Source organism: Atractosteus spatula, chromosome 18, assembly GCF_055471065.1.
Source record: "Atractosteus spatula isolate fAtrSpa1 chromosome 18, fAtrSpa1.hap1, whole genome shotgun sequence".
Classification (NCBI taxonomy): Eukaryota; Metazoa; Chordata; class Actinopteri; order Semionotiformes; family Lepisosteidae; genus Atractosteus; species Atractosteus spatula.
In genome coordinates, this window is record NC_142723.1 from 10,954,747 (window position 1) to 10,970,868 (window position 16,122).

Genomic DNA, 16,122 nt, shown 5'->3' on the forward strand with positions numbered 1-16,122 from the left:
AAGCATTCACCAGAAGGCCCACATTTCTTAAGGCAATCAAATTTTTCCCCAAGCTTGGCACTTCCATACCCATTAAATTCATGAGGGCACTTATGATTTAGAAAGACTTTGGTGCACAGATGTAAAGGCCTTTGACCTACTATATTCACTATATTGACCAAAAGCTGATCTTTCAGGTGACCAAGAAATTAGATGTACAACACAATTCCCTGATGCAGAAATTCTTTTGTCAGTTGGGTCAGTGAATCCAAATCAGTTGCTCTGCTATTCTGAAAGGAAGGGTTATTATTATGTTCCACTTTACTGTAATTCTTGAGATGCTGTTTTTATATTATACATACCACCTGCTTGAAGTGCATTTATTTTAAGCATGTGAGTGCATTTAAACCTCATAAGCTTTTGTTATTCTACAATAATACAATTTTGTTAAAAAAACTCAAAGTGCTGTACAAAAGCAGACACGTAAAATGCTGCTGAAACTAAAAAAGGAAAAAAGAAGAGCTAATGGACTCAGTGAAACCAACCAAGAGTGAAATGAACTGTTACATTAAAAGTTTTGTGAAAAGATAGACAGTCACAGAGCTCCTGGCTTCAGACAATGAGATCCACTAATCTATTGTTGCCCATTAGTGGCTCAATCACCCACTGTGGGAAGGTACTGTAGGTCTTTTTGACCATGTTTCTCCATCTGAAATTGATAGATGATTCATAGGTGGTTTAAACTGCTTTACTGGGGGCATTTTTAAAACTTTTTCTTCTAATCTATGCAAAAAGAAACCCACAATAAATACAATTCTGCCATGTCTTCCAGCATAGTGTGGATAGACATCTGGCTACTCTTAAAAGAGAATTTTAAAACCTCACTAGCGTTAAATCACTCTTAGTTACCTTCATTTGCAAAAACCTGATCTCATGGAAAGAAATACAGCTATTATATTTTGCTTATACTAAACCTGATGGGTATTGTCAGTTACCTTTTGTCATCTTCAGAGCTTGTTTAATTACCCTCCTTTTCCCAATTATTTTGTATGTGAGCTCCCACTTTTCATATCATTTTGTATATTTCAATTCCACTTTTAAAACTTAATAACAAAAATAAAAGTACCACTACAAGATTCTGCTGCAAAGATGTTTTATTGAGTAGTGCTGTAAAGTTTATCAGCGGAATTCCACACTCATATCAATTTCTTTTTGTTTTTAAGGTACATAATAGCAAATAACTTTGAGCATTCCAGGAAAATTGACAGTCAAGCAGTTCTGGTTCAGAAGAGATACACCCCACACTGTTCAGTCCGGAACACCAACACATAGGTCCTGCTTTTTTAAATACGGCGCCATTGAATAAATTTGTGAAAGGGAGCAATGCCTCCCATGACAAGGAGACATGACCAACAGCATGACATTCAGGCTGACCCCAGGAAGCCATTTCAGTGTGGCACATTGACAGAATAGGTGAGAGAAAAAAAATAGAGTACAGAACTTAGGATTCACCCAGTCACCCATTAAGGATTTCATGTTTCTGGGAAGTATCAAAAACAAAGCTATTTTAGGTTCATTATCATCATACTAAAATCTATTAATAAAATTGTTTAATCAAATCACATCACTGACTTCTCGTATTTTCAGAAGTAATGCTTGTGAAGTGTAGTTATAATCGTTGTAATCATAACCGTGTAATGGCAAAACAGTATGGTTTATTGATAGTGAAGTCAAGGAAAATTGCTTGTTAATCGTTTGACACCATGTTGGTTTATCAAGGTCTTTACATCAAAGTGCAGTCTCTGCAACATTTCACAGAGTACCCAATGCAAAGACTACATATTCTAGATTGATGCAGAGGCAGTTAATTTGAGTGGACAGCTTTAAAGGAAAATAACACATTTATTTGAATTTGTTAGTTTTCATTTTTATTCATGTACTGCTCTTAAGAAAAATGATGCAAACTAAAGTCCTGAATAACTATGTACCCTTGGAAGAAAATGGCACTTAATGTCATCTAACTCAAAAGACCTTTATTAAACCATTGTGACTCAATATGGCTGTATTTCACACCCACGTTCACATTCACAAGCAACAAATCGGAAGATTGTCAATTGTGCAAAGGGAAAAGGCAAATGCAGACATAAAAATCTAGCCAGAGATGTGTAAACCTTCTTTCCGTATATTTCTAGTAATAAATATGAATAAATGTGCAAGCAAAATAGGCTCATGGAAGGATAACACATATACTGTATTATATTTCAAGCCAAGTGAATTACTGCAAAGTGATGCCTGAAGTCCTCAAACGTTTAAATTGCAACACTTGTAGAATTTAACACAGGTGCTTTGGTCTGCCAAGCCTGACCCTGCCATTCAAATGAAGGAGATTCTATAAGGACTCTGTGTTAAGGCCACTCATCAGACGGAATCATGTTGTAAGAAAGTACTGTAAATTGATAACTCAAGAAGCACACATTGGTATATTGTTCTTCATCCATTATTAAAGTTAACAGAATCAAACTGCCATTGCTCTGTATTCCCGTCTACCTTCTGCAATTTATGGTTAATGAGCTTTAGTCCATACTGGTTAATAAACCTGGATAACCAAAGGGCTTTGCTGCACCAAGTATGAGCTAAGTTGTAAGATTTAAAGAAACACATTATCTGCACTAAAGAAATAAAATGTGAATTCAGTTACAAAATTGAAATCTGATTCAACACTTCAAATGCACTATCCTTAATAAGAAGACATTAAAATAAGATTAATAAACCCTGGTTGAAAAACTGTTTACATAGTTTACAAGTGAGAGACATTAAAACACAAATGAATACAAGAGCTTATAGCATTTTTTGCATTTTAATGTCTCTTACTATATATGTGAATAATTTGAATTTTTAAGTTTAAGTGACAGAATTATAATGAATATAGACATGACAGACAATTATCTTGTCATCTTCATTGATTATATCAGGAGACATAATGTTAAAATTAGAGATAGATGTGAGTTGAAGATCCTTTTTTAATGTTAAAAAGTGTTTAAAATATATATATTTATATAAATGTTAGTTATTTTTCACTCCCAATTCTTGTGAAATGATCTTTTGTCCTCACTTCTCATTCTTTTGAAGAATTATTATCAACACAGAAGCACCAAGGCTACAGAAAATACAAAATACTGATGCACAAAAGCAATGTAATACCCAGGTATAATGGATTTAATCAAACAATTTCAATGTAGATGTTAAAACAAAATAAATTATATATAAACAAAACTATATGAAAGAATTTTGAGAATTTTTCCATTTTTAACAAGACATGCTGTCAAAATTAAAGCACTACATAGTACTGGGTACAACTTCACTGACCACTAACATAATCATGGCAGCATTAAAGCACAGTCATGATCAACCTCTGGATAGATCACTGTGGGATGTTCCACCACTCTTCCTTTGCTGTTGCAGCCATTTGATGAAGATTGGTTCATCACTGTTATCTCCTGCCAGTGGTATGGGTTGGGTCCCAGATGTTTTGTTGGACCATGGAGAGAAGAGGCCATGGCATCTGGCCATGGCAACATTTTAACAATGTTTTCCTCACGTCTTGCCATTGTAATTCTAGCATTGTGTGGCATTGTGCATTGTCCTGCTGGAAAATTGACATTTCTGGTTTGGCTCAAAGACATTGTCAGTGTATAGCTGAGCAGTAAGGCAGCCATCAATCTGGGCCAAAGGCATTTTTGTGTTAATAGAGATTTATCCCCAAATAAACATAATTTAACCATCCCATCAGTTGACTCCAAGAACACACATTCTCTTCCTTGAAGTCTAACTGGTGCAAAATGGATTTCATTAGTGAATAAAATACACCATCCCCAATTTCACTCCTGAAGGATCATTTTCATTAACAGTGCAAGCTAAAGCTGTTCTGTTGATATGCAGGTTATTTTTTTTCTGGAATGCTGAGTCATTGCAGAAAATGATTAGGCATATGCATCATATGGATACCATGGTCCTGGAAAAATGCGGTGACCTTCCAGGACATTGAGTTTCTCTGGCGTACAGTGTTGACTGTTGATCATAAATTGGAATTCTTTGTGCAACACCTCTCACAAACAGGATGCCATCAATCATACCAAAAGCAAATAGGCAACTGTCACTTCTCATGCTAAGCATGGTTGTATCTTTTGCTGTAATTTAATTAAGATTGTGTATTTCTAAATGACTATACATTTCAGATTATTTGTCAAGTGATTTAGTCATTTTAACTTAAAGGCTGAACTCTAAGCATATGGACATTTTATGAAATCAGATTACTTAAGCTCACTCTTATTTATCTCAAGAAACAATACTTTGTAAAAAACAAAAAAAACTCCATACTCATTAAGATATACATATCATGTGCCAAAGGACATAATGATCTAAAACCTAGACAGCTGCATTATCATTGTACATCAGCGTCTGTGGATATCAAGAAAATGCTTTTTGACCAATGTTAGAGAACAATTCCACTGTAAATATGAGACTTTGTAATCACAATGCTTTCTAGTTCCATTGCTCTATATCTAAATTTAATTTCATAGAATTCATAGCATCTAATTTTCAGTCTTCAAATAACATACCATAGTTTTCCAGCTGCTGAGTTACACGCTGTAATAAAACTAATGCAAAATATAACTAAAACCCAGCTTTACCAAGGGCAATAAAATCTGATTTTATTTATAGTAGAAATAATAATGTCAGAAACATTAAGTTGCTTTATTTAGCCCTTTCATTAACCATCTGAGTTGGTAAGCTTTCAAAACATTGCTTCTTTTATTTGAAAGAAAGTCTGGCAGTTGTTTGTATGAGGATTCTTACCTCTAACCATAGCATCCAAAAATGTCAAGCTCTTGTTTGGTTATCTACAATGCACAATGCACTAGCCTTCATTTCTGCAGTGACAAATACTGTACAATGCATTCCTCTCCACCTAAATGAGTTCGTTCTGTACTGTATGTGGCAGGTGTGTTTTGCCTCTTCTTCAGTAACTGACTTAGTACAAGCTTTCTTCTTCCGAACCCAAGCTTTTCGCTGTAACCATAAAACTATTTAGTAATTAACTTGGCAAAGTAAATATTAGTTAGGGCAAACAAGCCTTGAACTCCAGAATCCTGATTAATTAAAATAATGTTTTCTGAATGAGCATCTGAGGGCTTAATAACAATGGGCTCCTAAGAACCGTAACTGCCTTTAATTAGTCTGTCATTATCTCTCATCAGCCTGCAAAGGACTCTAGTTAGCTGTTTAAGAGCTCTTTGAACTACATGAGGAAAATATCTAGAATGTAGCAGGCGGTGTCCTAATGCAATTGTTTAATTCTATTTGTTTACTGTGGGTGCTTCATGGGTTGCCTAAAAATTACAATTGACCTAGACATTTAGTTTTTGGTGTTTGGATCTCTCAAGGACAAAGCTTTGCAAAAGTTGACTGATACAATTACTCCTAAGTTCCATTTGCCTCTCTAGGGGAAAAACTTCCACAGGTGTACGGAATTGAACCACTCGTGTATGCCAAGTAAATATTCCCAGGAGAAAGAGGTGCACAGTGCTGGTATTATGGATTCTGCTAATAAATGCCTGTTAAAATGATTGTCTCAGTTCTAGGAATCTCAGAGACATGAATCAATTCTGCAAAATACTGAAAGATACACCAACATTCACTGACTGGTGACTTTCACTGATTTTATCCAGTGCTGCTTAGAGCTATTTCATAAAAAACATTGTCCAAAAATAACTGCGAGTAGTCGTAGAATCTTTGATAAATAGGGTAGCTTACATGTGTTTTTGTCATTGTGTTCTCACTGACTGAGGCATACACAGTTTATAACAAAATTTAAATGACATTTGGATTATGGGAAACACTTATTAAGGACACTTTACTTGAATTGTTGCAGATAGTTTGCTTAGACTTCTATATATCCTCAGAATTTAAGAACAATAAAAAAATCATCTTCCATTGAAAAATAATAATATTAATATTACTTATATATATTTATGCATGTTCATAATGATTGCCACCATCATTACCATCACCACTAAAACAAGGATAAAAAAAACATGATCTTGGATATGGATAACAGACAATTTACAAATAAAGCCATGATCAATTCATACATGTGGCCACTGAGCTCATTTGCACCTTTAAATTAATGGTAGTGTGATTTGATTTCTCATTTTTAAAATGTGAGCCATTTCATCCCGCAGTTTTATGGGATGGGAAATTGTTTGCAAGTTACCGGTTCTCCTCCTGCTCCCACTGGAAGTTCTGGCCTGTCATTTGGTAAAACATCATATTGAAGGGTTTGTAAAATTTTCGGAGTCTGTGAATTACATCAGGGTCTATTTTGGGATGAGTTCTACCTTTGGACTTGCCAAGGCATCTGGGAGCACTACTGTCTTCTGGCTTCTTTAAGCAGGGAAATCCCTTGGTTTTATTGAAATAGAAATGTTTATCTGTCACAATTCTTTTGAGTCCAAGAAAGTCCTGCACTTTTCCCATTTCGCCAGCTGGATCAACAATAAGCCTCTCTCCACTGACAAAATGCATCTGGGAGAGTGGAAAGTACTGCAGCCAGCTTTCCAAGTGGAGAGCATAAATCCCTATTCGAAGAGCGCTCCATGATGCATCAATCAGCCCGAGTGTCCTGTTTTTAAAAGCCAGCACCTCAAAAGTGGGAATCTCTGGTTTCTTAGACAGAGTCTGTGTGTAATCAGAAATAGCTCTGGTCACAGGGTTCCTCACCACCACAATCAACTTTGTGTCTCTTGCCATGGAATGAATGCGCTTTGGAGCATCATTGGTCACAAAGTAGCTGGGCGTTTTCTCCATAGTAATCTGGCCTTCCAAAGTCGAGGGCATCAGATCCCTGCCGACAAAAGCACAAAATATAAATTCTGAGTTTAGAAGAATTAAGATCACATTTTAACCATTTAATAGCCAAAGTATTCTAAAAATTAATAAAATTTGTTCAGTTGCTGTTATTAGTAATATTTGTAATATAAACAAAGCACTAGGCACACGGGTCTTTCATTGCTAAAACAAAAACTATTGTTTATGAAATAATGTTACAGTTGTGCCACAGCAATTTATCACTTTGAGGAAAGTCATATTACTGAAAAATCATCCTGTCTAGATACTGCACAGTGGGTGTACATCTGTGTCAGTGAACAAAAACAAACAGCACAATCTGAATTGACCCAAATCACTCTTTTGTTCATCTGACTTGTCTTTATCATGTCAAGCAAACATTCAAATATAAAGTGTCACAAATTTCTACTGAGGTGCCTCTTTTCAAAGTTTTAAAATGGTGTTAAGTTATTAACTGCTGGTACATACAAAAGAACGAAATGTCTTTTTTTTGTTAACGAATTTTCAGGATCGGAGTATGACCTAAGAGTATTGCTAAAAGATATTTTACATAAGAGAAACCCTTAAAAGATGTGTTATAAAAATCTCAACAGACCTGAGTTCACATCAGCATCAGAAGCTACAATGTACAAAAAAATTTTTTTTTCAACACTTTTTATTTTTATCTAATGTAATACATATTGAAAAAAACATCCACTAAATAACTCAACTGTGTCACATGTCTTTATATCATCACCATCTACAATGGCCACATGTGCTATTGTGCCTTCATGAACTCCACACACTCCCCATTGACTCTATAATCACAGATTTCATGATATGAATACCTTTCAGTTTGTACCCAATGCCTGTTGTATCAGGAACAGTCTATCGCTCTTTTGTCAGGCAGGCATTTAAGGAATTAGCTGTTTATCAAGAATATTCTTTGTGATCATTAGCATGATAAAGCAACTCCCCTCCATGCAGAAAAGTATAAAGTAAAATAAATTTTGTAAATGTAGTTTCTAAAATTATTTTTCCCTGGAGCCCAGGTGTATTACTGTATTAGCATGTAAACTGTATTATCTGCAAATAAGAGAGACCTCTCCACTGGCAGTATCTTACCTGCCTCTCCCCAGTAGATCCCTATCATTATTATGTTTAAACAATCTGATGTAGCTGCACAGATTAAGCCTCCTGCTTCAAAATAAAGGATTTCTTTAAGCAAATTCAATCAGCAAATACATTTGGGAATTTGCAATAGAAGTCCCCACTGACAGCTGCTAATTTTGTGATTATATTCACACATATCAATAAAAAAGTGTCAAGTGTCAAGTGATATCATCAAGGTGAAAGGATCCAAATATGTCTCTATGTCCTGTCAATTCATCTTCTGCCAACAGATGAACTGTGTTCAGGTATTGACCGTCTTTTTCACATACAGAACACAGTGTGACAATGCAGGGGTCACATTGAGAAGACAACTAGAAAAATAATTAAAAAATAAGAAAAATAACAACTAGACAATCAATAATTGATTGATTGATTTTCACTGGATCTGGTTTGCAGTGATTTAGTAATTCCTATGAAACAGCCCTGATTGACCCTTCCTGCAGATTTGACTGGCTTTACATGAAAGTGGACAGTGTTTTAGTTCCAACAGGATGATAATATACAGTAATACATACTGTATCTGTAGCTCACATTAGAACTAGAAAAGCTTAGTCTTCATTATGTTCCTTCTGTTGTCAGTGAACTAACTGCAGATTTTTTTTCACATTTCAAGGTCTAACACATTTAGCTTTTTAAAGATAGTTTCCAAACATGCATCGTGATTGTGAAGTGGAGTTTAGGTGTTAAATAGGATAACAGGTGCAAATGAGAATTTAACTTAATAGCACCCATTACAAATCTCAGCCACTTTATTCAGAGTCCAAAATTAAACCTTCTGCTTTGTGCCTGAGAGTTGGGGGGTGGCAAAGAAGACTGTGCAAATCAAGAAACAGAGAGCAATTTAAAAATAATTCGTTTCAATTTCTTGTGTTTATTGGTTTTGCTTCACAGGAAACCAAGACCAGAGACTGTGCAGGAGGGCCATGTGTGGCATAAAATAGATGGGTTAGATTTTTAGTGATTTGGAAAGGAGCAGATTCTGGGGAACCCATGAGGTCTCAGTTTGTCACAGATGTGTGGTAGGAAATTAGCAATGACAAGAGTGTGAGCCTACTTGGCAAGCTATGATGTTTTAGATCTGGAAGAGTTCCGGTGCTGCTGTGTCAAGTGCAAAACATAGATAATCAAAATATTTGTGCGGTAGTTGTTTTAGTCCTCTTTAGCATCACATTTTAAGCATCACTGAGCTCTATTCTTGTGTATTAAAGAAATTTGAAATAAAGCCACACAGACATTTATTATGATGTTCAGCTTACATCCTACAAAAGACAGGATATTTCAGATGTACTCAAAGTTTTGAAAGTCTAGATAAATCATTCCTGTGTACAACCCAGCAGCATATTTCTGTGGGCAAACAGAGGGCTAGGGTTGTTCCACATGACAAAATGAATGCATCCCAGTGCTGGAGCTACCTGTAGCATTCCTCCTTGCTTTCAAGGCACAAATAAAGATACAAATCTCTCTATAAGTACAAAACATTTTGAAAATGGATTATGTATGTAGTTATTATAAAACAAATTATATAAAAAACAAAGTTATTTTTTATTTTGGTTGCATGTTATCTGTGTTGATAGAGAAATAAAAAAATTGCTACTGTTCCAAAAATGTTCCACTTCAGGAAAAAGAAACACTGTCTGCTCTGGATTTTTTGAGTCATCTCAGTCCTTTTTTTAATAAAAAGAATGATAAAAACACTATCCTCTTAATCAGAAGCAATCTAACTCATTATGCATGTGTGATTACAAAAACAGGTAGAATATACATTAGTCATTTCTGCTTTGATTGAGGTCAAACTCATTATTTCAGCTGTGAATCAAATCAGCCATGGATCTCTAAACATACATTTTGAAAATGTCAGGAAGCAGACAGTAGAAAAGAAAAATGGAATTTTGAGCTATTGAAAAAACAAACCCATGTGATCTCTGCTGTGAGTGACTTTTATGATCCTTCACACAAGTGGTTTTGTTATAAACAAACTCCTCTGCTGTAAACAAGTGCAGATGGATAAAGTGAACTTTTCTCAAACATCACCTATTTGTCTAATCAGGGGTCACTCCGGAGCAGGTTGTTAAATGCACTGCACACTACTTAAAAAAAGCAGCACACCATCTGTTTCTGTTTACTTAATTAGGCTTCACTGCAGAGCCGATAGAACAGCTCTTTGTATAGGCTATACAGTACCTTCAAATAATATTTTCAACCAGATTCTTTTACACATTTTGCATCTTGATTCTAATTTATAGCATTGTCCAAGCCTTCATCACATCTATGTAATGCACCCAGGGAACTGTTCATTTATATACAGTGTATATTTTATGTTTAAATAAGTATATAGCAAAAAATATACAAAAGCACAAGAAAAAATGACCTCCTGTAGTACAGTATGGATATCCTCCAATATTTGTCAGCATCCTTCACTAACTTCATGATTATATGCATGCAGTAATCTTTACTAATAGATCCATTACTGAGCACTTTGAAGCCTGGACAGGAGTCAAACAAGGGCCCCAACTCTATTTTCAATATTTGAGTATCATCCCCAGTTGATTAAAGACAAATTTGATACCAAAAAGACCTGCTGCACAGCACATCTGTCTGTTATTAAAGACAGACTTGAAAATTCAGGCTGCAGGTGACTTACAGGTGACTTGCAGGTGAATGGAAGTTAGATTTATTCTGAGTTCATGTAGTACACCTTTAGAGATATGAAATTAAACTGAAAAGACCCTGTTACATTTTGCTTCCAGTATTAACGAGTCAGCTCTAGCAATGAACATATTAAAATGCTTGGCAAGCATGATGTTCATCTGGTGTGCACTAAAAAAAAAGATATATAGTTTTGATTTATCTAAAACATTCTCAGGTTCCAAGTAAGATAATTGCAAGTTGCCAGCAAGAACAACAAGAAAAGAATAGGTTGTGTTTACAGTGGTTATTTCTGACAATTCTCTCAAAATTCTAGAAATACTGTAAATTCCTTTTACTCTTTTTATGCAGTTTTATTTTGATTCTTCTTGCTAAAGAAAGGACATGAGGAATCTATACCCATCACCAATGGATACTGCAGTAACTTTCTTTCAGGAACCAGAATAAAGGAAAGAATAAAGATTGGTTATTTATAATGGTATAATGGTCATAATGGTAGAACATTGCTGCCATACCATTTTTTCAAACATTGATTGTGCAGAATCCACATAACAGTATTCACTAGCCTTATTGGCTTTTGAGTCGACATCTAGCACTTTTCTGAGTATTTGCTACAATCTAACTACCTGTTTTCCTGACAGTTATGTCAAAACCATAAAGGGGCAATCACCCACAGGAGGAATTATGAGATGACTGAACCTGTTAATTCACATCACAGTTTTTCACAAGACAGAGCTGCTGCAGGCAGCTTGGCAAGCAAGGTTTTGACAGGATAGATAATTTTTGCATAAACATGGGCTGTGTAATAAATGTCATTTCTCCTTGCTTCTTGGCACAGTTACTGGGGATCTTTGAAAACTCATCAGGCAGATACTGAACTTTAAGCTCTTTGATTCAGCCACCCAATATTAACTGAATGAGTTAAACCTTTCATCTTGTGAGAACACAGTTTCATTTACAGTAGGTCTTCATAGAAAAATTTGGTAAATTATACAAAAACAGCTGAAAGTCATTCATATCCTATTTTCTGAGATAAACTGTCATGTAAAAGGTTTATTAAATAAAGTGCCATCTAAAAATAAAAGTAGTTAATTGAGCTTAATCTGGCATTCTGGACATCAACCAGGAGCACAGTTTAAGCAACAACAAAAAAAACTACAGGAATGCTGTAATATGTCATGATATATAGTATCTACCATTTTCATCATAATACTTTCAAATCTGGTATGCAGTTGCAGTCCTAAAATGTTGGATGCTTATGTGATATAGTAATCAAGTGAATGGATATTATGGATACGAAATTTGTTACTTTCCTTTCAGCACAGACTTAATTCAGTGAAAAATAATAGAAAGTAGTTATTATAAATCAGTCTGCAATATTCATGCAAGACATTAGCATCAAGCAAAATGTTTGAGTACAGCTGGATCTGATTGTAGATTGATTGGGTTTCTTGTTTTCCCTCAAGATGCTGTTATTTCTAACTGGAGACCTGAAGATTCATGTCTGGTACCTGATGGACCCCAAGGGGTAAACTTCTTTCCCGTTTAAATACTGCAATCCAAGTCCAAACCTTCAAGGTTGTGATAAACCATATGGGTTTCATGAAATTGCATCCAGATCTCTAAGGCTAGTAATGCTAATAGAAACTGACATTTATTTTTTACAATATAATAATCACAGAGCATATGTTGACTTAAAACAGGCCACTGAAAAGGATAATGCAATATATTGTAATTACATCATAGAGTTTATATCAGTTATGCAGAAAAGGGAAAAAATTGCTGTGGGAGATTAAAGAAGCCTTCCAGTAGGCTGACAAGTATTTTTTTTACTTTGACATGCAAAACGAAACAAAAATGCCCAAAAATGTAATTTGTAATAACAATGAGCTGTTACACTCCACCCTTGATCACATCTGGTTCAGTTTGCTTGCTGTGGTTGTGACTGGCTACAGTAAATAACTGTCATTTAAAAATATAATAAAATAGAGTTATATGTTTCGGATTTCACCACATATTTCAGTGTATCAGGAATTCTTGAATTTGCATGTGTCTCTAAGTTATTAATATTGTATAAATCTGCATCACTGCTGTCTCACCTGAGAGTCCAAAGACCAGATTATGTGAACTTCTTTTTAGAATCACATCGTCAGAGGTATAGTAAAATGCATGTCTGCAACTTGTTCAATCTGCTTTCAATGATAAATCAAAAGGTATACTGTATAGGGAATGTACAGTTCTAGCAGGTGGGGTTCTCCAATAAAACTGAATCTCTAATGACACCATTGGAAACATGTTCTCACTAATAACAGTATACTCCAGAGGGGAATCACATCACAACATGCAAGCGATCATAGGCACAAATGGCGAAAACACTGAAGTGATACAACGTCTTCTGTTTCATGCTAGTGTTGCCTGTGGGTGTGTTCTGTATGGTCCTATACAAGCAACAGATTTCATTGACCAAAATACAACTAATGTTATTAAGCACAGTGGTTCTGAAAATGGCAACATGCACTTTTTGAGTCTTACTAACTTTACATAGGAAACTTGCTGTCCCAGTTTTAGAGAGCTAGTGTTCCCCAAGGAATAAATTAAGCTGGCCCTACTGTACTGAGCTAGCATTACCTGAGGACCATAAGGACTGGCAAATACCCCAAGTATGCTAACAGACAACTGTTGATTATACATAAAGTGTATCTATTTTGGTACTTTAGTGGTTACAGCCTAAGAAATCACATATTTAGATCCTTTTTGATAAGTTCTTATACAACAATGTGTCTATGGCAAGGTTACAACAAACACTCTCATCTCCTTTTCCAAACAGTGACATTTAAATTTAACTGAAAACCCCATTTTGTGTAAGAAGCTATAATCTTCCAGAAGTAGGTTGCTGAATAACTTTTTTATCCTATTGTAGAGACAAAAGTCCAGTAAAAAAGGCAAGCCAGCACAGTTGTCGCCTTGAGGTAACTTGTTCCGTTCTGTAAAAGGGAAATTATTGGCATAAAAACTGAATGCTATAAGCAATAGCCACAGCTGAACGCACTGGAAGCAAGGGCTCAAATTGTTATGTGCAGAATTTTAGCAGCTCTGCCGCAACTGAGCAAAACCGATTACTATGACAGAGCAGAAGAGATAGATTCCAAAAGAAGTGAAAACAGCTAAAAGCACTCATCCTACCACTTAGGAGCTTGTGCTGCTGTCCATGCATGAATGTGCCAAAACAGTTTTCCAAAGTCCTTTGCATGTGTGACAGTGTCAATGTAGAGGAAGCATCCATTAGTGCGCAGTTAAATACATGGACGCACTTGTCAAATATGTAAGCTGTGGGAAAAAAAATAAAACACCTTGTTCAAGGTCAAGGTGAGTGAAACATCTATCCGATTTAACTTTTTATATTCTCTGTGCTCTAGCTATGTATAAAGTTCATGAAATTAACTGTAGTGGAAACTATAAACAACATTTTATTGGTTAGGATTTTGTCGTATACAATATGTACAATATATTGTATACGACAAAATCCTAACCGGAAAAATGTTAAAAGTGTTTTTGGTCAGCAAATTAGAGCAAAACACATAAAACAGCAATTTGAATCTAATATAAAGGCCCATTCTTGCAATATAAATTCTTGGGATGACTCTTACAATGTGGGAATGAATATTCATCATGTTGAAAGATCACAGGATCACACAGAATTTAGTGCTGCTGTAGCAGTATGAGGATTACAGTTTATACAATAAGTAGAAAAGGGTACAGTGAAGTGAGATTAGTATTGACAAGAACAAGCAAACTTTTACAGATGGTGATGGTGACTCCCACTTCATCGTCAAAACGTGTGTCCCTTAAATACACAAAACTCTCTCAGTCTTTTGTAGTTTCTTCTCTATGCATATGCTCATCGATCATCAAATATGCTTACTGGAATTAATCAGAAAGCTGCCAGTGTTCCCAGTTTCATCCCTGTTGATGTATAGACTGGAGCTTTGCAGCCCAGTGATGCAGAACAACAACTTTGCCAATGTACAGTAAGTAGGTGTCCTGTGGGGATTTCTATAGGGATTGCTGGCTTTTTCAGTTTATCATTGTTCCATTATTTGTGTTAAAAATGTAAGGTACAAATACCCTCTTTGGAAATTTAAATTGAAAAATAAACTTTTATATAGTGGTGATATTTTATACTGTTTTGTAAAATGTGGCAAGACCTTTGGGTATTCTGTTGTCTTTTATGCTAGGATTTATGGGCCTGGAAACTGTTTAAAATAGTCCATTCATAAACCAAATTATTCAATTTCATGGTGGTGTATGATTGTTATTCTTGAATAACTACTAGATTAAATGGAACACTCAGGAAAAAGACTCTTAATGTACTATCACTTTGGCAGGTTCTGGGCATAACCATTTCTCGCGTGCTGCTCCATCTTATGTCAACACTGCTTTGGGTGGGGTGAGAGGTGGCAGTTACTCCCACCTTTACTGTCATAACCAGTCTCACAAATCATCATTTACAGAACCAAACCCTGCCAGTGCCTGGATGCAGGTTAAATGTTCACAACAGGCTGAGTTGTTGCTTAGCATATTCATGCAGTTTTCCCAGCAAAATCATTGCTGAAAATCATTGGACCTTAAAGATAGACATAGACAGCATGGTGGACTGTGGTCACTGACTACATTAACTTCTGCATTGACAACACCATCCCCACCAAAGATATACACTGCTTTCCCAATAACAAACCCTGGATCACCAGCGGCCTTAAGGCTCTTCTGAATGACAAGAAGACAGCCTTTAGGAGGGCGGATAAGGAAGAGGTGAAGCGTGTACAGAGGGAACTAAAGCAGAAGTTAAGAGAGAGCAAGGACGCCTACAGGAGGAAGATAGAGGACAAGCTGCAAAGGAATGGGGTGAGGGATATAGGAGGGAGAAGCATGAGAGGGATCACTGGCTTCAAACAGGCTGGGGGTGCAACAGAGGGGAACCTGGAGATGGCCAACGAGTTGAACCAGTTCTTTAACAGGTTTGATTCAGGGCCCTCCGTGGCTCAACACCAATCCCCCCACAGCCACACGCTCCCTAAGCCTTCACAGCTGCGACTGCCCAACACCTCCTCCATCCCCCCACAATCATGGCCGCCTACAGCTACAACCCCCAACAGCTACTCACCCCCCATCCCCCACAGCTGCCCTCTCCAACACCTCCGTCATTAACACCTGCAGCATGACACCATCGCCCATGCCAGGCTAACCATCACGGCTGACCAGGTAAAGAGGGAGCTGAAGAGGCTGCACCAGAGTAAGGCCACAGGACCAGATAACGTCTGTCCCAGAGTTCTGGGTACTTGTGCTCCAGCGACAGTTCAACTTGAGCCTGCGCTTGGAGAGAGTCCCTGTGCTCTGGAAGACATCATGCCTGGTCCCGATACAAAAGAAAGGGCGCCCTGT

The 16,122-nt window shown here is 36.4% G+C and overlaps 1 protein-coding gene across 1 annotated transcript in view; it reads right to left on the reverse strand.

The window, feature by feature from the left end:
* Positions 1-1,118: 1,118 nt before the first annotated feature.
* Positions 1,119-16,122, reverse strand: part of hs3st4 (heparan sulfate (glucosamine) 3-O-sulfotransferase 4) — a 119,927-nt gene continuing 104,923 nt past the window's right edge. The window contains exon 2 of the mRNA XM_088936567.1: positions 1,119-6,883. Coding sequence (XP_088792693.1) covers positions 6,250-6,883 — 634 coding nt within the window. The 3' untranslated portion in view covers positions 1,119-6,249. The remainder of the gene's footprint in view (positions 6,884-16,122) is intronic.